Source organism: Chlamydotis macqueenii, chromosome 2 (assembly GCF_036417535.1).
Source record: "Chlamydotis macqueenii isolate bChlMac1 chromosome 2, bChlMac1.mat, whole genome shotgun sequence".
NCBI lineage: Eukaryota > Metazoa > Chordata > Aves > Otidiformes > Otididae > Chlamydotis > Chlamydotis macqueenii.
This window is the reverse complement of record NC_141557.1, coordinates 109434461-109458459: the sequence shown is the minus strand read 5'-3', so window position 1 is coordinate 109458459 and position 23999 is coordinate 109434461. Positions and strand designations below refer to the sequence as shown.

Genomic DNA, 23999 nt, shown 5'->3' with positions numbered 1-23999 from the left:
AAATATGCATTTATTTGTTCCTGTGAATAACATTCTTATTTATTAAGTAGGCAGAGCAATATTTATGATGTCCTTAACTTCTCATTTCTTTGCTTGTAAGAGCTTGCATTTTGTAAATGGCATCATAGGAGACTACATTGTTGTCACCTAGCAACTATGAAGTATTTTTTTGAAAAAGTTGCTGCTTGGCTTTGGATTAATAATAAAAATAGTAATTACACTCAACGCTTTACATTTGTAGATCTTGCAAATGTGCTTACAAAAGTGCCTACAAAGATGCATTATTTTTACTGTCCTTGATTGGAAGTATGAGTATCTAGGATGGAAAGTGTGCTGCCAAAAATGACAATCAGCAGAGCTCCAAACTGTATCCTGAAGATCTGGCTCTATTCTCCACGTTCCAGCCTCTTCAAACTGTACTTTTATATAGTGTCCTTCCGATATTTTCTGATCTTATGAATTTATAATGAAGAAAGGTAATAATTTTGAAAACCAGTATTTGCAATGATTATCTCCCCCTCTCATTTGAGATATTGCAGTTATTTTCTAGGCTGAGGGTCACAGTGAATTAGCCCTTGGCAAACATTTAATTTTTAATGGAAACCACTGCAGCATTGAGTTAAAGCAAGCAAAAGCTTCGCATTCGTCGTAAGATGATCCTCCTGCTGCATCACTGACCAGTGCTCATGTTGCATACACAGCAGTTCTGTATAATTCCATCATTTCAGAAGCTATTTTATCCTGATTATTGAAATATTTTCTAATAACAGAATGGCAGCTGACATTGCCTACTGAAATGTCTGCTGTAACAACAGCTGGCTTGAAAAGTGTTTGATTTTTCAAGCAGATCATGGAGGCTGGGTAGCCAAGGTTTTGTGTGATTTGATTTAAAGAAATACTTATTTTAAATTATTTGAGAAATGTCCCTCCATTGCCCTTGCCAGACACTTGGTGGAATTAACCTGTTTGGGAGCATATTTCTTCCTAGTAGTCCCTGTTTTTAAGAAATTTTTAAGGATGAATTAGAATGAATAGCCACTAAGATAATGTGTGGGCTGCTGTGCAGTAGTCTCCCTAGAGAGCAATATGTCAGGAAAGACATTAAAAAAATTTCTATAATGAAATGTATATTTCTCACAAGTAAGGAAAGATCTTGACAGATCATCTATTATGAGGTGTCTGCTCTGTTCTTTACTTGTGGGACAAATGGGATTCCTCCTTATAATTCATTGTGGATTATCGTTCTGTTGCGGTGTGTGTAATGGCAGCACACGGGGAATTTAGGAAATGACACTCCAGCTGTCTTTTACAATAACTGTTTCTTTTTATGCTTTTGCACTGTAATACCTCTTCCTTCAAATTATCTTTTCTGCACACTTTTCACTGAAATACCTGTGTGTATCCCAAAATGAATTTAAAATAAAAATGGATTTACGTAAAGTATGTCTATTTTCCCAATGTGATAGGTTTTATTTCATTCACTAATTTATTGATAAAAACTCAAATAAAAATATATATCTGGAATTCTTTTGCTATAATACATTTTTAATGAAGAAAGGGAAGTCAATATGCAGTAGCTGGAAAGGTAAATCTGTCTCCTGGTTTTTGTTATCGTGTAAGGCTTGATGCATATGCATTCTAAACAACAGAATTATCTATGTTGCAGATATATTGTTAGGAGATGTTTGATCTATAAGGCTCATTAAGCTTATCATTGTTTTCAGAAGTTCCAAACAGGTGGGAGAAATTGCACCTTTTCGCTAGCAGAAGAGAAGCAGACGAGCTACCCAAACCAGTACCTTGCCTACTGTATATCTTCCCTGAATTCAATACCGTGCAAATCTTTCCCAGTTATCTCCAGAGATTTACTTTAATCGAATGGTTTAAAGCAATTTTGTAAAAGTTCATTAGTGGGACAGAGAGAAGTGAGAAGTCCCTAAGAGTATATTTGGGTCCTCCATATTTCAAGGTGTAGGCTTAGAAGCTGTATCAGCAGGACTCTTTCTCAGTAACAGCACGGGTAATGTTTAGTGAACTAAACCCAGAACCGCTTGCTGGGTAATGTCTTATGGATCAATTGTGTGAACTAGTCTCTAGCAGAAGGACTGTAAGAAAACTAGAATTCTTTGTAGTCTATCTAGCTGCCTGAAACCCAAAATCTTGAGGAAGGTACCAGATCAAGTTTTGGATCAGTTGAATGATTCGTTTGTTCTGTCTTTGGAGCTTTGTTACTGAACATTTCCATCTCTGTTTTGCTATTTAACTATGTTTAATTGTTCATCATCCAGTGTTGTCTGAGAGTAAGTGTGAACTTAGTAAGAAATTGAGACTTAGGTCTTTGCCTGTGGAAAACAATTCCTTATGCAATTCAGTCTGGCTTATTACAAAAGTATTTTCCATCCAGCATGAGTTGAGAGTGCTCTGGAGTGGGAGGTCTTCCTTGCTTTAAATGCTGTTGGCAGATACATATTCAGATGTTGATTGATGCCTTTTTGGTAAACAGCCACAAAGCTGTAAATCATCTTAGGATTTACAGGATTCCACTTCTCTATCCTGGCAGGAATCTGCACTTCTCAAAGCTGTACCCAATGATGGTGCACCATGATTAAGGAGAAATTTATGTTAGTGGGTTTTAGTCATTTCAATTTACATACCTTTAAAAATTTTCTAAGGAGTTGTGGAGAGATGAAGGACAAACAAATTGAAGCCTTCTGACAAGGCTTCTGTTTTTCTTAAGTTATTATTTGCAGACTTTTTAGAAATAATCTACATATTCCCAGGAGTTTCCATATCACAAGTTGGAAACCTGCACTCTAGTGAACTTATTAAAAGAAAACTCATTTTAGACATTGAATGCCCTTGTGTTCCATTGACTTCAGCAAGCAGTCAAGGGTTTGTTTTGACTTTTATGTTGTTTACTGATGGAAATAATTGGGATTTTAACAACAATGCATTTCAAGCGTGAAGGCAAAGGACAGTAAGAGTAGGCCATTTAATGAGCATTATCTATTTCAGACCACTCAGAACATGTTGAGGTCTTGCCAGAGATACAGACTTCCCAAGGTTTTCACTGTTTAGTTTGAAACTTAGCCATTTTTGGCTTCTGTCACCAGAAAAGTAAACCATCTACCTTCATGTCCCTCTTGAATGAAAAGATTTAATCTACTGATCAGTCTAGTAAAAACATCAAAACATGAGTTAAGACTGGCCATTGTCCTGATGGAATTCCATTGGTTTACTTGGCAACTTGTGTGTTTTATTAATGTAAAAATATATTTTTAGCACCTTCAACTTTCTTCTTTACATTGAATTTGTTAACTACAGGACAGAGGCTGGGGGAATATTAGATTATATCTTTCACAAAATCACATTATTTTTATTCTCTGGAAAAAAAATAATCATCTTGGTGGTGTCATAAATTGTGTTTTAAAAAAAAAGAGACATACATGCTAGTTGAATTAAAAATTTTTTTAAATGCCTATATATGTTTAGATCCATGAGGTCATCTGCCAAGAAGTAGCTGAAACTTGTGGATATGTCTAAAATGAAACATGTTAGTACAGTATAATTCCGCACTCAAATACTGAAGCAACTCCAACATTGATGATGAAGCTCCCTCACCTTCGTGTGTGTATGAGAACTTATGCAGAGAATATGGATACCGCAAACGAAGGACTCATAGTGTTGCAAGCAGCCAACCTTGGAAAGGTTTAGTAGCACTTCACGTGAAAATAATTTTTCATGCTGTTACGCAAATAATCTCTTGTGAAATTTTAGATAACATCTGGAGCTATGCATAAATCCCATTTAAACTGGAGACTTATATTTTTATTCAATAAAAGATTCAGTTAAATGACACTCTAACAACAATACCTGCAAGTACTGTTTGCCTTTCTCCTTGGTTTATCTGTAAGGTAACTGTTGCTACATGCTTTTCGTAATGTCACTTTCTTTCCTTTTTTAGAGTTTCTTTGAAGGACAGTCTGCACCGTGGGATTCAGCTAAGAAAGATGAGAACAGAATGAAAAATAGATACGGGAATATCATCGCATGTAAGTGTTGACAACATAATTGTGCACTGTGTTAACTTCCCTTCAGAACTGGGTAAGAATGACCACCAGCCTCATGCTCACACCAGGCTTATATTCCTCTTCTCTAATTAAGAAGATAAAAGTGAAGGAAGAAGTTACCTTTTTTTTTTTTGAGAAAACTGTCAGATTTAATGCATTTTTCTCTACTAGCCTTCTGTATACCTTCCATCCTGTGATCAACGTTTGGCTAATGGAGAATGGCACCTTTAACCAATACTCAGCTCTAACAGCTCCCAAACTGCTCCTGGCACCTTAGTGAAAGAGTACCCATGATCACATCAGTACCTTGATATTGGGTTCTGGATATTGTAGGAGTGGACAGTACTGCTGCTTTAGTATTCATTAATAATAGTGACAGCTATCCTGAAGATGCAAAATCTGTATGTTTTATATAAAAATGCCAAGCTCGGTGAAGATTAGATATACTAATAATCAAATAGCTTGAGGAGGTGATAGCATGCTTTGGTGAAAGACCCCTAAATCTGTCATTGTGAGATTGCAAAACGTTGTAGCAAGAGATGCTGCACATGAACATGGGAACAGAAAATATATCAAGTTCAGTAAAATTATATTTTTATTATTATTTACACGCTGCTGTTGTTGCACTTAAAGTTCCCATTCTGTATGTAGGAGATGATCCATTCTCTGATTGTTCCTTCAAAATCTAAGTTTAAGATAGGAAGCGTATGCATTTCTACCAGCCAGACAGATAACCAGGAAGCAGGTATAAGCAGAGAAATTAGCAGTGGTCACAGCATGTCGTAAGTTTTGTAAGTATGAAAATAAACTATGGCCTTTAAGGAGGGATCATTTAATGATAGTGCTGGAATTTAGGAATCATATATAACCCTAGGTGCATGGGACAGCATGGAAGAATAAACATTGCTGGTTGTCTGCACATTTGGAGGACCCGTGGAAGGAGTATGTAGTGCGTATTTACACTGCCTAACTTCAGCCCCTACTGTAGGTGCGTGTCCAGGCACAGATCTACCTTGGTTTCCTCATCAGTGAACCACATGGACTTGACAGAGAGGACAGCTCTTCTAGATAAATGATTCAGAAATAGAGCCCATTTGAAGGCTTCTGAATCACCACCTCAGGACATCCTCTCTGCAGTGCTTGCATAAAGAGTCTAGAGAGACCAGCTCCTAACTTAGTGGCCTACAGTAGGTGGTATGAATAGGACTTTATATCATGGTGGTCCAACTGGGCTGAGACAGTCTACAAAAAGGAAAAAGGTCTGTAAGTTGCTGCAGAAGAAGGAGAACCGGCAGGAAATGCTTATGGAGGCAGAGGCAAGTTAAACAAGAGATGCTATCTGCCACACCATTTTGAATGGACATGATAGTATTGCTGTGTATTTTGGATGTATACTGTGCTACTTACTGAAAAAGGAAATGAAATCTTCTAGGGAAGTGTGAATATCATGATGGGCTGGAGCATAGGCAAAACAAGATAAGTTAGCTAGATGTGGTTTTGCTTGTTTCCCTCTAAGAAATCTCTAATGTGTAACAAGCTTGGGTTTTTTTGTGAGGATGTACCAATACATTAGATTACTATTATCATTTAAGTAAAAATACTGAAGGCATAAAGAAGAATACAAAAAAGTTTCATGTTTATCCTTCCTTTGTTAAATTTTATTTGCAGTCCAAGCCTATGACAATAGATCTTCTCTTTTAGTCAGGTTTAGTGTTGTCAGTCCCCTCTTTAATGTCATGTTAGGTGTCGCATCACACTTTGACTGAATAAAACAGAAGACTACAAGTGCTATATGTCTGAGGTAATGAAGTGATGAGTAGCCAAGGGAAAAGAAATAAAAGATATTAGATACGCAAATCAATAGCAATTACAAGTGATACTCAAGGCTTTCTGAGAGGGCAGATATAACTCAGATCATTTAGATCTCAATTTACTTTTAATGTCCTCAGTATTTAGCACAGGGAAATAGTTGGATGGAGTTGTTATCAATAACACTTCCTATTTATGTGGCTGTGAAAACACAGATAACACAAGTTAAATTAAAATCCATTACAGTTAAAGGCACTATCTTAAAAGAGAGGCTGAAACTGCCCACATTTTCTCATCTGTTAAATACATGTATGCAAATGGGGTAGTTAACTCTTTAATTATTTTATATATTTTTCTGCTGGATAAATGATCACTTTTCTCAGAGTCTGCGAGTACAATTTGATCTGTCCACTTTTAAAAACTTGTCCCAGATAGTTGTATGAAGTATTTGCTTTAGCTGAAAAGCATTTTACTAAATTGCCCTTTTATACTGTGTTTAAATACTTAAAAATACAATGGTTCAGATGCCTATGACTATGAGTACGTGATTGTAATGAAATATATATTTTTTTCTGTAAAGCATTTATGTAATTTTTTCCATCCATTTTTCCTCTTTGTTTAAATTTTCCTCAAGATAGTACTGTTACATTATTGCTTGTAGTCATTATTGCTCTCTGAGGGAGCTAAAACAATAGCACCAAGAGGCCAGCATTGCAGGAGCTTGTCAAAGTGGCAATATGCTGTACATTACCCAAGCGATGTGGATTTAATTGGCTACAAGCATGCCCTACCCACTGTAAGAAAGTGACTACAACTTGTGAGCCACTGTGTCAACAAGACGAATCATGATCACAGTCCGGTCACCCATGGAAAACATGCTCCTTCTTTACTGAACACAAAAAGCTTTGTGTTTTCTCATTAGGAAATAAAACTGACATGAATCTGCTACATGAATCATTTTTGACCTAAGAAAAATTCTATTTCTGCCATAGTTGTGTAGAGTTATGCATGGATTTTGGTAAAATCTATTGGATTTTCCTCAGGAGAGATATTGAGGTAATTTCGGAATGGGAGGGGTTTGTATTTATTTTTACCTAATTCAATATTGACTAAATGAGAGGAGAATATTGATCACAGCTTTTAAAAGCAGCTAAAGATTTTAGGTGAGACATTTATAAAAGGCTTGATTTGCAGAGAATCAGCAAGGCATGTCCAAGAAAGGGTCGTTGGCTAGGCATGCTAATCAACCAGCTACTCAAGGGGCTTGTTAGAGATCACAGTCTGCAGGCTGGCATATACGTGTTGTAGGTAACATGAGGAGAGTGAGAATAAAATGCTTATATTCATTATCTATTACCATTTTCTACAAAGGCAAATGAATTCTAACATAACTAATTTTGAAAGCTTGAGTGACCAGTGCAAAGTTAAGTTTGATCTCCTAATAGGAGGCTATCAAAATAAGAATGAGCTGGAAAAGAGAGCATTTAAAAGCTACAAAAATTGTCATGAGCAACTGAAGCATAAAGGAAAAAAATACCCTAAAAATCTAGACAGTTAACCTCGAAGCTATTTAAGAATCAGCATACATGTTGGAAGAATATACGGCTTTGTGTACCTCTTAGGTTTAAATCTATTTGACATAAGCAAAGGCTTAGAAACAGTAACATTTCTCTTTGTTGACTAAAGATTTTTTTCCAAATTAAGAAGTGTTGCCATGCAGTAAGGAGTAAACTAAAGTTTTCAAAGCAATAAAAAAAAGGGAGTCATTCCAGCTCCACTGCAAATAAATGAGTATTGAGCAGTCCATTACCTCCAGCATTCGCAGAAACTTAGCTGAGAATGCGGTACTAGAAAGGATGCACGTGAGAAGAAAAAAAAAAAAAAGGACAAAAAGATGATATGAAGATACCGGTATGAAGTAATTTCTTTAGTTTTTCCCAATCTGAAGCAAGAATTATTGCAGGGAAAGAATGGAGTAAATAAAGAAAATAACAGAATAACAGGAAAGGTAAAGAAAATATACCACTTCATATTATTCAATTGTATAAACCAGTCTAAAAGAAATAACAGGAAGTTACATTTTTAAGATGTTCCCTAGTGGGAAATTTAAGCTTGTTTTGCCCAATATGGAACTCGGTGGTGTGCAAGTCATCAAAGATGGGATTCAGTTGCCTAAACATACACATGTAGTGTCATTTCAGGTGACCTAGGACATCTGTGCAGGACCAACAAATGTGACATCGTACACGAGAGACTTGCGTTATTCCATAGCAGCAGCTGAAGGCTAGGCAATATATCTCGGGGTATATAAAGTGGCATGAGATGCTTGTGCTTAGACAACTGAATCCTGCCCTAAGTAATTCAAGAAATATAAAAGTGGAGATCTTTATGAGCCTGAGTTGTCCTGGTGAAAGTGCTTTTAAGGCAGTGATGCAGGAAATCACGCAAATGTGGATGAAGACATACCGTGAGTCCAAGCAAGCTTGACTTCTGGAGTCTGCCGACTTCAGCAGAAGTTGGATCAGGTCCCAAAACTGTAAAAGCAGCAGCCGTGTCTGGAGCTTAGAAAGTTCCTAATGTAGTATCTTTCTTAAGTAAGATGTATTTTTAGAATTAAGGGCCTGCGAGCTGAACCTCTGTTCTGAAGAAACTGATAAATAGCTTAATTAAGCAGAGAATAGCACAGCACTTGGTAGGGTCAGACTAGCATCGGTCATGTAATGGAGAGTCACATCTCTCTAAATTTTTAGTCTCAGAAAAGTAAATAAAGAGGCTGAAAAGGCTGACCTGATGACCATAGTTGATTTGAATATTCCAGCATGTTTGGAAAAACTTATTCTTGAAGACTGTTGGGTGAAATAATCACAAGAAAATAGCAAAATAAGAGCTGTGTGGAACCTAGAGCTGGAATTTTCATTCGTTCTGATTTACTTTATTTGGTTTAAAACTCTGCCCTTACTCTCTCCAAGTGAAATCCCAGGGAAAGAAATGAGGCTCTGAGATCTTTAGTCCCTGAGACTTGGAGCATAAAAGAGGATCAATAAAGAATTTGCCTCTTCCTTTCTTACTCAGCCATCTGAAAGTCGCTTGACATCTAACTCTAAAGCAATGTTATTTTAAGAACCTCTTGCCCTCTCCTTCCTCCCCCATAATGTGAGCCAATATTATGCTACTCATTGTGAAGTTGGGTTTTTAAGTCACTTCATATTCTTTCTTTGATTTGTTATCTTTTAGAATTTTTAAAGCTGAAAACAATAGCTATTCAGAACATGGGTGGGAAGTTTCAGGTGCTGTAATGCATATTTACATATATAACAAAATAGTCATTAAGGTCTGTCATCAGCTGCACATCACATTAGCTCAGCTAGCAAGTAGCATTCAAAATCAATAATACACAGGTATCTAATTAGCAAGAGTAAGTTATAAACAAAGCAGCAGTGGCTATTTACCATCTCTCCATCCTGAGATCATCCCCTCAAATTGTTCTATCAACAGCTTGTGCAGCATTCTGGAAAAGCCATTGTGTTTGGTTGCTTTTGGACCAAGAGAATCAAGAGGAGTGTATGAAGTCTCAAAGAAGAAAAATCCCTGCCAGGACACAGAGATTCTTTTTTGGGGGGTGATCTAGCCTCTAGCACTTCCTAATGACTACTGTGGTATCATAACGAAAATGAGGCAACTGACAAGAAACAAGTTGGTGCCATGGTGGTTTAGATTGGAAATTAGATAATAGAGTTGGAAGTGTTTGCACATTCCTGGATAGATATAGATGGTTACAGTGGAGCGAAATTCAGTGGCAAAGCCATTATCTGACTGCTTCGGTTTTGTCATTACTTTGTTTTGTTTTCTTCCTCACTGAAAACATAATGAGTTTCCTTCAGAAACTGTGCGGTGACAGTATGTCTTAAGTAGAATGACTTCAACTTATTTTGAGTACTGGCAGAAGCATTTCCAGATGACTAAACCTTTGACTACTTAATGTTATTTATTTTATTGACAAAAGCAAAAAACATAATTGCAATGGATTTCACATTAGAAATATTTAAGACATTCAGACTGAAAACCAGATGGGATTTGGACAACAAAGCAAGCATGGACTTGCAAATGCTGAGGTTTTAGTTTGACTTTAAAGTAATATTTTGATGAATCCTTTGTTACTGAATGTGTCTTCAATTACTTTTTTTTCCTCTCCATTGTTCCTGTTTCAGATGATCATTCTCGAGTGAGATTGCAGCCCATTGAAGGAGAAACAAGTTCCGATTACATCAATGGAAATTATATTGATGTACGTATACTGATGTAGTCAACAAACTTAACGTTGTGTTCAGTCAAAGAGGGAGATCTTATTATTCTAAAGTTATTCAGAATTTGTAATAGATATCTCAGCTAATATCAGCTGCTAAACACTGTTGGAAAGTACTATCTTTGGAAGCTAGGTGTGCACTAAAGGAAAAAAAAAGCCTCAAAGGTTTTGTCAATCAGCAAATGAAAGGAGTCATTTCCGTCAGCTGCCACTAGACTGAAACCTTGCCAGCAACACTGTATGGCTACTTTGCCTGCTGGTGCTTATAAGGGCTAACAAAATGTTATTTTCCCTTTCTGTCAACAGCTTGGCATCATTCCCCATTTAAAAGAAAGCTGTTTGCATATTAATGTGACAAAACTCTGTAATGCCTAATGCAGAGATTTGCAATCTCTTGTCATCTCTGCACTTTTAAGTCGCCTTCAAAGTATATTCTGCAGCTGTTAACCAGTACTTCTAATGCAAGCAAGACATTTCATTAAATATGTAGGCTGTTTAATTATTGAAGATGGCTTCTTTGTTCATTCTGCATCGTGTTAACTTAATGTTTTACATTAGAATAAATTCTTTAAGAGACAAGGTGTTTTTGGTTGAAAGAATGAACTCAAAAGTAGAATTGAAAATCATTAGAAAGTCAATACTGTCTAAAGCCAGAAATCCATGGATAGCAAAGGTAATAATTTTATTATTTATACAAAGTGCTAGATGTTAGGCTAAGTAAAACAAGGGTTGCTTCATAGGAAACTGTGTCTGCTGAAGATTTCTTGTTCAGCAGTAGCATCTTTGAAAAATTATGTCACAGTTTGCAGTTCAAATTTAATCACCAGTATGAAACAAGAATGTAACAGATGTTTTTCTCAGAGTATGAAGCAACCAGAGCTGTATAAGAAAAGCAGGTACTTCAGTTGTAACAATCGGAAGTCTGAAGTTGTAACTTTCTGAAGATGTCTCCTATTGATGTTTATTAGCACGTTCAAGAACCATTAAGTTAAGCTCAGATTTCTGCTCAGTACCTTGCTATTTGAAAGAGTAGCACAGTCACCAAGAGGTAAAGGCACATATGGAAATATATTTAGTTAGACATCTCACTAAGCTCTGAAGGGAGTAATCTGTCATGAAAGAGAGAGTTCACATTGGGGACCCAGATTTGAATTCACTTTCACATTTTCTCCAAGATTCAGGATTATGCTCTTTTCCAGCTGCTAGTATGTTCTTCTGTCAGATTTGCATCTGAGTCTAAAATACTAAAAGATGTGAGGAATAAGGATTGGGACCATACAGTCTCATTTAAAATGCCAATAAGATAGCTGCATAGTAACCTTTTTTGCTTATGGAAGTACAAGAGGATGGAGTGAATGTGTCCCTAAAAGAAATGAGTGAGAACCAAAAAATTCTCTCCCTCAGCCTCAGCAGATGGCTTCATTGCAAAGCTTGGAGGACTGCAGACATCTTCCAAAGACAACTCTACCACAAAACAAAGCATTTTTTGTTTATGATCTTGCTAGTCAGGTTTCCATTAGAAATGCTTGTTTTTGTACTACAGATGCAGCTGCAATTTTACTCTTGCATGCCATTACTTGTACAGTTATTGTGTTGTCAGAATAAACATGTTAATAAGGGAATGGGACTGTCACAGATGCTATGAAATTTTCTTGGATAAAAGAGAGAGGGGCAATGGTTATGCTGTATTTTTTCCTCATGCATTTTTTCCCTAGGAAATGGAATTGTTTGATCCCAGACACTAGCCATATTAAATAACACGCAGCAGAAAAAAAAAATCAACTCTGTAGCTATCCTAATACTTCTGAGTTCATAGACTTCCAGATTTTGCTTCAATGGCATGTAAACAAATCAATTCTGTAATTCATGTTAGTTTTTCTGTAATATTCATGGTACTTCAGTTGTTTTGAGTCTTCCCCACCTTGCATCACTACCACGCCCCTTGCTCTTTTGCAAAGAAATTGCAATGGCATGCAAGCTACAGCTTTAAGTTCTTCCTGTTGATGACTGACCACGCACCAGAACCATTATTAAAAGATTAACACCAGTATGACTGGATTTATCAACATACCAGTGCATGATCTAAACCTTTGATGACACTCCCATCACATCAGAAACTCAAACACTATAAAAATGGTATTGTTCCCTACTGGCAGCCTATTCAATGTTGCAAAGAATCCATACAGTATTAGTCTTTATTGCATGGCCAGCTTGTGATTAAGTTGCTCTTGTCATCAGAGAAACAGAATTGTTTTATGTTCTTCCTATTTAGATGTGAGCAAGTCTATTCATACCAAATCATTTAGTCAAATAATTTACCCTTCTTTTCATTCTTCAGAAATAAAGCATAAATCACAGCGGACAGAGCGAACATCCCCCCACCCTTCCCTAGGCTGAATGCAAATCTGGCATTCTTTAGCTGTTAAAAAAGGGATAGGCTTTGCACTCAATAGCAATAGCTTGGAGGTATCTCTCAGCCTCCATGAGCATCTGATGCCATTAGCTGCAAGTGCTAGAGAGGATTTCATGCTGTTCGTTTTCAGCAGAGCCAGCAAGGGACTGAAAGAACATATTAATTCTGTCCTCTAATGTACAAGGCTGCAACTTAAGTATCTTGCGGAAACACATTTACGTCTTGTTCTCCTTCACCCTTTCCCTTCACTCACTGGAAAGAACTTTTGCATTTAATACATTATCTGTATTGTTGTGTTTTTTACTGAATGAAGTTTCACTCATAGCAACATAGCTGAGGTCCATATTGCTTATTTTTTTTTCCAATTTATTTTAGGGTTATCATAGACCAAATCACTACATTGCTACACAAGGTAAGTTTATCACCCTTTCTTTTTGGTTATGTGAGGCTAAGAGGTTTTGCTACTTGGATTACTGTTTATGTTATCTAATGTGCATTCTTGCCACAGTCAATATCCAGGGCAGAGTAGACTCAATCACTTTGGTAGAAGTGAGCAAATTGAATTATTAATGTTCAGGTATATCAAGTAAGCAGTCCTTTACTCTTGTGTTCAAATAGATTTTGAGTAGAAAAGCAAAATACATCAGTTTTGGCCGAAGTTACTCAACATGTTGTTACTCATGAAAAAAGAACTTCAGGCTTCAGGTCCTTAAAATATAAACCACTTCAGTTAGCAAGTTTTAGTAGAGGACCCAAAGACGTATTACGCTTTCAGAGGAATTCTTCAAAGGGATTTAGAGAGATGATTTTACAGGCCAACATTGAGAAGTTTGCTCATGGACAAGAACCTATTCCTTTGGCAACATGCAAATTAATTTTCAATTTGTACGTATTTTCAAAAGCATAATTTGCCCAAGTCAAGTTCAGACCTGGAATAGGTGGAAAAGATGAGTCTTCTATGACTGCTTAATCATAAGATTGAACAATATGCCAATCTCTTGCCTGTGCTTGGATAGCATACCTGTGAAAATTTGGTTGCTCCTCTACTGTTTGGAGGGAATAACCTCTGTAGTAGCTGTTCTGTGACAGAGCTTCCCGCATTTGTTCGTGGATCTGAAGAAGTTCAGCTACACCCACACACGTTATTTCAACACATACCCAACTTTTAAAAGAGCCAAATGAAGTACTGAGTATGATATACTCAGAATAATCTTACCATGTGTTGGATTTAGAGGTCGTGTATACTTTTTAAGGACTTTTTATCAAAGCAGAGAAAAAGTTGGCCATGTCAAATAAGAGCTCTTACTGTGATTTCAGTTGCCCCTTAAGTAACCCAGAGTCTGCAGCCTCCAGTCCTCACTTCTACCAGCGGGAGGATTCATGCCTCTGCCTTTTTGTACTTCAGCTCTCGACAGTCCCAAGTGAGGTACTACTTTGTGTCAGATGAGAGTGGGGCAGGATGCAGATCTTATTTCTAGAGCTGCCTCACTACTGTCAATATTACACTTTTACACCAGAATTAGAATTTGTGGTCTTAGAATATAAGACATTTAAATGTACTACTTCTTCCACTTCTACCCACCCACCACGTCCCTCAGTCCACAGTCTTTCTACAGATAAGCCAGACAGGAAAACTAGGACAAAAATGCAGGATTTGCTTAATTCCCTTTGAGCTTTTACACCATCCTCTTCTGAGAAGAAATGGATTGTTCCACTTAACCTTTAGCTAGTTTTGATGATGATGATGCTGGTTTTCACCTTTAATTGAATCCTAAATTAAAAAGATGCACAGTTGGTATTTTACTTGCAGTTTGTAATACAGTTGTTTTTGTTGGGAGGTTCACCAGAAGATCTCCCTGAGAGCTTTCTGATAGACATATGCGATCCCTATCTGAAGCAAGTTTAAATTATTCATCATAATACTTAAATAGCAAATACCAGGCTTGAGGTTTTTTTACTTCCAGCTTTTAAAACCAAGTGTTGGATGCAATAAAGTATGGGAAGTCTACATACCAGATCCACTAACAAGTCCTAGCAGTTTCTTTGCCACACTTTTTTCCTGATATGATGTCAAGGATGGTCCTTCCTCTGTCTCAGCTTTCCCCTCTGCAGAATAGGGTTAAAAATACTCATCTGCTTTTTATAGTTCTCTGCAATGTCCTAATAGATGCAGCTATGTTATTCTCCAGCATCCCAGTTTGCTGACAAAGCCTTTGAGCAGTAGTAGTACTTCCAGTAGGATGCAGGCTCTGTCTTTTGCAAAGGTGATAAGGTAACTGGGAATAATCTCTAACACTCCTTTAAGGCTTGATATTAACTAGGAAAGGAAACACGTTTATTTCACATGTCAGACTATGCCTCTGTGTGTCTTCTTTGCTAGCAAGCCTGTCATGAGCCACAGCTTGCAGTGTAGCCAACGATGGCCATGCTCTGCTTTAGAACAGATTTTCGTATAGATATGTATAAACACATCAATGCAGCATAACAGTTAAGCTGCATGTTTAATTCCCTTGATCTCTACTTTACATCAGTCTTTAAATAAATTTTCCCATTCTGCCTTTTTTTCCTCCACCGCAACTTTCACAGGTGCACATGCCTATTGTTCTTTGAAGGAAAATATCATTACATGAGTCAGTTTTAAATCTCTGAGGAGTTAGAATGATTGATACTTAATTTTTCTATGTTCTTCTTCTGCTGCATTCAACATATCAAGTGTTAATGAGCAAATATAATTGTTTGAAGTTAAAAAGTGGCAAATTTAATCCGTTTGTAATAGACTACCAGTCTGCTTTGAACAGAGCTGGGAGTTGCATAATCACCTGTTCATTAGAGTGTTACTGTCTTCCATACTAACCAGAGTTTGTCATACAGACTGGTATCTTTCCATCTTGGCATTCATAGCATCTCGCTGCTAATTTGAATTAGGGGGAAAAGCATTTTTTAAAAGACTTACCTAATGGAGGCTTGCTCAACTAGTAATCGAAAAAGGTTTTACTTCCATTTTAAGAGTAATATGTTCAGAGTGTGCAATTTCAGTTATAAAATCAACATTATTTTTCCTTTATGGGGTAAGTATAATGTGAGTGGTAGACTGAATTTACAGCTAATAAAGACTTTTGGTGATCTGCTGTAATTGGCATCAACAGATGGGATCCACACCTGAGTCACCATGATTAAAAAGAATTGCTTGTCGCAAACCAGCGTATTGGGTCATGCAGAACCAGCAAGCTGGTGCAATTTAAACCCGCTACTTTGTTTTATACATCTGTTGTTCCTATGGATATAATTCTTTTAAGTTCTTTTATAGCAGAATATCGAGCTTTTGTATGATCTGCTCAATTTACTGGCAGCTAGGGTTTTTTTCCAGGAGTTAGGTAATCAATGAATTTTAACCAGGTACTTTAGTGAGAGCATTAGGTTAAATATCTGTACAGTACTTATTCTTACACACACTGCTTGATGTTCTTATTATTGGATGACTGTTGGTCTTCTACGTCTCACTCTGATTACTAAGCAGGAAAAATTAATCTTTTTTTTGTGTTTATTTGTTCTGTGTCCCCTGAAGTTCATGTAGTTAACTGAGCTATGACTTAGCTTCTTTTATCAAGTCTCTATCAAAGGCTTTGTAATGCTTCCTCCACCACTGCACCAGCAACTGTAAATTAAGAGTGACAAACGGATGTTAATATAGTTCTACCGCATCATTCATTGCCATTTCCACCAGGGCTGGATTTGAGCAGATCAGTCATGTGTGAAACAGCAGATACTCACATGCAAGCTGCATGTCTTTATATATAAAGTACATTCACTTGTGCATCTCTGACTTTTGAATACTCATGGGTCAGATCGTCTCTGCTTGCTGCAAGCATGCAGAGGAACCAGATCTAAGATGTTTTGTGAAAGTACTTCAGAGTATATGTAAAAGTCACTCTCGAAAAGAAAGCAGGATTAGATATAATAGCGCAGTATAGCCTTTCGACCTCTTTTTTTGTCTGTATCCAATGGTAAAGCAGATGCTAAATTGCTTAACTTTGTGTGTTGCTGATTATGGAGGCAGACATCAAGTCAAGTTTCAGTCAGGAGGAGTTTTTTAGGGATGAGTTATAAACTTCTGAAAATAAATATTTACAATGTAAGTGTTTACAGTCTTCACTACTGCAGCAGAAACTTGCCACTGTAATAACCCCTTTCATATTCCTTCTCTTTTCTGCAAAATACGTGTCTTTCTTCCACACACAACTGTATCTGTTGTGTGAAAATTTTAATAAGGGTTTTCAGAAACAAAAATACGTTTTCTTTCAAACTGAAAGTTCCTTTTGAGGCATCTAAAGCAGAAACACTGCTTTGAATAAACTGTTCTTAACTTTCTTGGCATGTTTTTTTGTTTTTATGTTGCAGAAAGTTGTCAGAACTACAGCAGTGTGGAAGTTCCACACATATCTTTACAAAGAAACTTTTGCTGCCATGGTTTTAGCCTCCAGATGAAAATTAACATCTGAAATTACTTCAGAGAGAATTGAAAAACAATGAAGCAAGATAGCTCTACACAGTTTTTGAGCTTTATATATGCAGTCATTTTGCACAATGCAGGGTAGTCAACCTGATTTCCTGATATATATATAAGAAATGATTGAATTCTATACACCAGTATTAATCTCGAAGATTCAACTGTGTTTTATGCTGTTCTTTACTTCTTAATCACCAAAACGTTAAAAAGGTGATTGAAGCCATCTGTCTTCAGCGAAGGAAATAAACCCATTCTTGAGCACTGCTTTGAATTAGGCGAGGCTTTCTGAAGCATTCTGGTTTGAAATACTGGTGACAAATGGCAAAGAAGTTACTGTTTCCCACACCCAAATGCATACAGAAGTAATAGACCCTTTACATGTGGAAGTGATATCTCCAGGTTATATTGTGAAGCAGTATGCCACACTCACCAGAGTTCTGTTACTACCATTTCCCACTGAAGGCTGATGATAACAATCGCAACATTTGAGCATCTTTTAAAGCTTGGTACTTTTACTAGTGTTGGGGACAAAAAGAGACAGTGTGGAGTAAAAACTGCTAATTATCAAAGTCAAGACTTCTCAGCAGTTGCTGCATTATGGTACATGAAAATACCAGAGTTTCTCTCTCCCTTTTTGTTTATAATAGGAGATTTTAATGTTAGATAGCTATGTTAGTTATCTAACTGTGTTAGATATTTTCACTGTTGAATATTTTTATTTCACTGTTAGATATTTTCACTGTGTTAGATACTTTCACTCTTTTCATGATTCCTGTATTTTCCTCTGTCTTAATCAGCTGTGTGGTAGTTTTGTCTATAGAGGAAATGAGAAGCCCCTGTTGCTTTCCATGCAGAGCTAGCATAAAAAGTTGGCTTAGGCTCTGTTGCAGCGTGTTGCTTCTCTGAATCTTTGTGTGTAGACCAAGTGAAGCAGGAGCATTGTTGGGAAACTGCTGATAGACCCATTACTAGGTAGCACCACTTACATTCTGCTTCACGTATGTGTGGCTGCATTATGCATCAAACATGCTTGCCTTTTAAAAACCTTTGAAAATTCTTTGAAAGTACAATCAAACTCTAGAAATTATGCTGAATAATGATTTCGTATTTATTTCAAATGAAAATTCCCTTATCTCATGCAGGCTGTTCTTTCACTTTCTTCTTAATGTGGCTTGTGAAACAACAGTTTGAGAAACTGATGATTTTTCTATAGTCCCTTGTCAAAGCCACAGAGGAAGAAAAAGCAATCCTATCCTGTTCCTCGCAAAGACTGAGCAGCAGGAAATCAGGCATAAATGTCTTCAGAGCATACATAGATCTCTGTCTCAAAGACAAGATACTATTTTGATTTCTCTGTTGTGAAGTCAGTCTAGAATAGCTACAAGAGACTTCTGCATATCAGAATTAAGAAGTAAGAGAAATGAAAGGCTACAGTAATTAAGTAGGCAAAAAGGTGAATCAGGCAAAAGGACATGTTTCAAGGTTGTATTGTAGAAAATAGAAGATTGTGTGAAAAGTAATATATTTGTCCACTTTTTAAAAATGTGACTGTAAAATATGTCCTGCAAACATGTCCTGCAAGTTGTGATCTTCCTGAAACTACAGAGCTGAGCAAACTGTCCTTGTGAACCAAACACACTTTCAGAAAAAAACATTATGGAGGTGGCCATGTATTAGTGTAGTTGCTGCTCAGACTCCTCGTTACCTAGATTATGCACTGGAGTCTGTTTTTCATCCAAGGAAGAAGTATACAACATCAGCCTTACAAATGTACCTCACATGTCTGTATTTTGGGGGATGCAAATTATGAAAAGCTGATGTTTGATGATAGGGTTTCCATCCTCAATAAAGAATCAGCCATACCTGGCACTCTTGATGGAGTACTGTTAACATACCTATCGATCAGTAAAGCCTGATGCCAAAGCAGAAGAAGGAGCAGAGAAATGCAGTTTGTTAGGAAAATCACATAGTCTAAGCATCTTTTTTTTCTGTGAAGTTTTGGTTTTTTTTCCAGCCAGTCTTCAGCAGCCTGGAGGAGGCTTGGCAGGAAGTGTTAAGAAGGCTTTTTGTCTTCTAATTTGCTGAAAAAAAAAATATAGCTAACTTACAAACAAAATGCATTTCAGAAACAAATGTATCAAGGAAAAAATAAGGCATCTTATATTTGTCTTGTCATGATATCCGAATCTTTGAAACTTGTCATCTTTTCTATATCCTTTGGTGGCAACTGAAATCTCTGTTGTAATATGGCCACCAATGCACGTGACAGTCTGGGTAATTTTGAAGCACTGCCTTCGAAAAAGAAAAGATACAGGCCTGTAGGATTAATTTCTTTCTCTGTCCATGTATATTCTTCCATGCAGTTGCATATGCAGATGTAGACTTTGTGGAGATTCCCTCTGCTGCTGCTAAATCTCATTCTGTTTTAAGCATGCTGATGTTGCTGTGTCTGTACTAAGCACAAATCCACTCTGCGTGTTAGAACGGCTTTCCTTGTTTACAGTGTACATCAAATACTGCAGTCTCCCATAAAATATAATTAAAAATAGAATTAAAAGGTTAGTGTTGCCCTTTCCTACTTGAAGTGGTGAAAATAACCAATGTACTCCCAAAAATAACAATAAACAATAGTGCTGAGAGAATTTCATTTTTACCATAATTATCTTGATGTTAAAAGGAAAAATATCCAATACACATTTATTTGTTAATGACCTTCATATGTATCTTGATCTGAATACTTATGCTTTAATGTAGACTAAATTATCTTGTTTGTTCATCTGGGTAAAGTGTTCTGTTTTAATGCACTTAAACTCCCAGCACAAGTTTGAAAAATACAGCATCTGAATATCTTACTCGCAAGCATGAGCAACATTCCTTCACAATAAGGTCCTTGGGGAAAAATAAAAGAAACAAGTAGCCAAAATGAACTCATATTTTTAGCTAGCAAATAGTGATGATTTTATTACATCCTGATGCATATGATTGACTCAACATGAAAATAGAAAGTAGAAATGGGAAAGACTAATTAGGTTATTTTGTCCATTCCCTAAGGAACCTTCTCCTGAAGGGGATAAAATGATCTTAAACTTCTCATCCATCGTCAGAATTGATTCTGCATTACAAGTTGATGTGGAGAACCCAGTCCAACAAGTCAATTACCTAAGATTTTTGAGTTGGAAATGTTACAGGCAGCACGTTTTTTTACAAAATAAATTCCGTATTTGTTATTCTTCCCAAGTTCAGATGGGCTTTTTGGAATGATTGATTAATAGCTATTCATACTTCTATGGTGCAAATCCCCCTTATTGAGAAGAATGCCCAAATTAGAAACTGGAACAGCTTGCTTTCTTACTGGAATACATCGATTCGGCTAAACAGAAACTTTCTGTTGGACTGCTTTCACAAAGACAGTTCAGGTTCAAACCACGGGCTCAAGGCTCCTAGAATAAGCCTTCAGTCAGAGCTGCGACCTCAGATGGAGAGCCAATACTTCATGTTGCTATGTGATCTGAATCAATTTGGACTTATATCTCAGTTTCCCAGATGAGTCCACTATTGTTCTCCTGACATGCTTGACTGTCGTTAAACAATTAAATGTCTGTAGGGCAGAGGGAGAAAGAGAGTCCATGTGCAAGTGAGACCAACTCTCTTTCTCTGTAGCCAGTACGCTCCGCTGGCAAATACATCAAGGGCACTAGTTACAGTTATATTTATTCAAAATATTCCTGTTTCATAGGAGAAAAAACAAACACACTCCCTGCAAGCCATTGCCATTAATCTCTTAAAAGCTGTGTGAGGTTAAGATTCAAGACTCTGGCCTTACTCAGGTACCCCACATAACACTCACTAGGGGATCCCTAACCCCTGAGAGTGCTTCATGTAATGCGAAATTGGGAAGACACTCGATTTATCCAGTCTGAGAAAATGTTAATAAGAGGAACTGATCATTTTAAATCCCTGCTGTGTAGCAAACAAATTATATGAAAGAAAGAGTTCTTCAGTTATACTGGATGAACTGCATTAAATTACAACTACATTGTTTTGTTGGGTTTTTTAATTTCCTGCAGTTAAGATCAGGAAAAAAAACAGCTTTTGTGAATGGTTTAATGGTACATACATGGCCAGTAGTACTATATACACAGCTTTTATTGCATTCAGCTTCACCTAATCTCAGGCTAACGGAATAAATCTGGACAATTTCTGTTGCTGCCAGTTCCTCTGTTCCCAGCCTGCAATACTTCTGTGAGTGGTCAAAAGGTGTTATGGGAATGTGCTATTTATTCTTTGGGAAGTCGTATGACATTTTCATTTTATTTTGTTGATACAGAACAAACTGAGCTAGTATTGGAAATTTGGCTGTGGAGAAATGTCAATCAATAAGTGTGTAACACTTTATTAGATGGAAAGTTAGCTGGTAGCATTAGCTGTAGCGTTATAAAAATGTCTTAAATAGCACCTGCCATGAGTGCACAAATAAAGTCTGGTCTCAGACTTAAAAATAAATTTAAGTGTAGTAATGGCTTGTTTCTGAACATGGTGGAAATACTAATGTGGAACAGGGACAGGTAAGATTATTCATAAATGGCTAGGGAGCTGGCATATTGTGGCTGCTGCATATTATACCAAGCCTGTTCAGTTCATTCAAACCCTACCTTGCTTCTTATTGTCTCTCGAGGTATGTTTGGATTGTGACTGTGAGGAGCAGGAACACCTTTTGTGTATTCATGGACATCTGATATTTAATGCAGTTCCCACTAGAGTGGAGCTCCTGTCCCAGGCTGGGATTTTTAGATGGCACCATAATGCAGACAAAATAATGCACAGAGATGTGCGCTGTTCCAGCCTAGTTAGATCTGTATCAATAAAGAAAATGCCATATGATATTCCAGAGAATATCATCCCCATAAAAACTTCTGACTAGAATCAGACGAAATGCCAAGAGAAATGATCCAACTCTAGCCAGTAGTTGATGTGTATATACACACTCTTATAAAATAAGTATTTTCAAAATTATTATCTAGTTTTTTTTAGAAATGAGCAATTTTAAAGAAAAAATTTGAATCGTAGAATAGTTTGAAAAGGACCTCAAAAAGTCATCTAGTCCAACCCCCCTGCAAGGAGCAGGTACATCTCCAACTAGATCAAGTTGCTTAGAGCCCAGTCCAACCTGGCCTTCAATGTTTCCAGGGACGGGGCATCCACCACCTCTCTGGGCAACCTGTGCCAGTGTTTCACCATCCTCATTGTAAAAAAATTTTTTCTTGTATCCCATCTGAATCTGTTTCCCTCTATTTTAAAACTATTACCCCTCATCCTATGAGAACAGGCTCTGCTGAAGAGTTTCTCCCCATCTTTCTTGTAAGCCCACTTTAGGTACTGGAACACCATTTTAAGGTCTCCCCAGAGCCCTCATTTCTCCAGGCTGAACAGCCCCAGCTCTCTCAGCATGTCCTCACAGGAGATGTGCTTCAGCCCTCTGATCATCTTTGTGGCCCTCCTCTGGACTCGCTCCAACAGATCCACATCCTTCTTATGTTGGGGACTCCAAAGCTGTATTTGTGCTCAGGATTGCCTCCACCCATGTTTAGGACCTTTCACTTGGCCTAAACAAGGTTTGCACTGACCCACCCCTCCAGCCTGTCAAGGTCCCTCTGGATGACATCGCTTCCCTCCAGTGTGTCGAGCACACCACGCAGCTTGATGTTGTCTGCAGACTTGCAGAGAGTGCACTCTAGCCTACTGTCCATGTTGCTGACAAAGATGTTAAACAGGACTGGTCCCAATACTGACGCCTGAGGAATGCGACTCATCACTGATCTCCACTTGGGCATCAAGCTGTTGACCACAACTCTTTGAGTGGGGCCATCCAGCCAATTCCTTCTCCACTGAGTGGTCCATCCATCAAATCTATGTCTCTTCAGTTTCGAGACAAGTATTTTGTGTGGGACAGTGTCAAATGCTTTGCACAAGTCCAGGTAGATTGCATCAGTTGGTCGTCCTTTACCAACTGATGCTGTAACCCCATCATAGAAGGCCACCAAATTGGTCAAGCATGATCTGCCCCTAGCAAAGCTGTGTTGGTTGTCACCAATCACCTCCTTATTTTTCCATGTGCCTTGGAAAAATGGACAGTGGCTTGGCAACTTCACCTGCCAGTTCCCTCAAGACCTGTCGAGGCATCTCATCAGGTCCCATAGACCTGTGCACCTTCAGGTTCCTTAGATGGTCTTGAATCTGCTCTTCTCCTACAGTGGGCAATCCTTCATTTTCCTAGTCCCTGCTTTTGCCTTCCGCAACTTGGGCAATGTGGCTAGAGCCCTCGCCCATGAAGACTAAGGCAATAAAGTTGTTGAGTACCTCAGCCTTCTCCATATCCCCAGTAACCAGGTCTCCCATTTCCTTCCAGAGAGGGCCCAAATTCTCCCTGGTCTTCCTTTTATCCCAGACATATCTAAAGAAGCTTTCCTTGTTGTCCTTGATGTCCCTGGCTAGATTTAATTTTATCAGGGCTTTAGCCTTCCTTACCTGATCCCTGGCCACTCAGTCTCTCTGTAATCCTCCCAGGCTACCTGTCCTTGCTTCCACTCTCTGTAGGCTTCCTTTTTGTTTTTTAGTTGGTCTGTAAAATTCTCTGGAATCATCAGTTTTCTTATTACTCAAAGGATATATATTTTTAAGCATCTCTATTAAACTGAGAATTTAGAATAGAGGGTTTTTTTTTTATTTTAGCTTGCTGTGAAACGCTTGTATGTATTTCATAAAACAGTAGGACTGTGGCTTATCACTGCTATACATTGTAAATGGCATATTACAGGCCAAATGTTTTTCTTGTTCTTTCTACGTTTGGAAAGAGATGAAGAATTTACAGGTCAATCTCCTCCTTTCCTTCATCCTGTG

General features: G+C 37.6%; 1 protein-coding gene across 6 annotated transcripts in view; it reads left to right on the top strand.

The window, feature by feature from the left end:
• Positions 1–23999, top strand: part of PTPRM (protein tyrosine phosphatase receptor type M) — a 495115-nt gene that overhangs the window by 430007 nt on the left and 41109 nt on the right. For all 6 annotated transcript variants that reach the window (XM_086740639.1, XM_086740640.1, XM_086740643.1 and 3 more), the window contains 3 exons: positions 3965–4052; positions 10088–10164; positions 12971–13007. In XM_086740639.1, coding sequence (XP_086596765.1) covers positions 3965–4052; positions 10088–10164; positions 12971–13007 — 202 coding nt within the window. The remainder of the gene's footprint in view (positions 1–3964; positions 4053–10087; positions 10165–12970; positions 13008–23999) is intronic.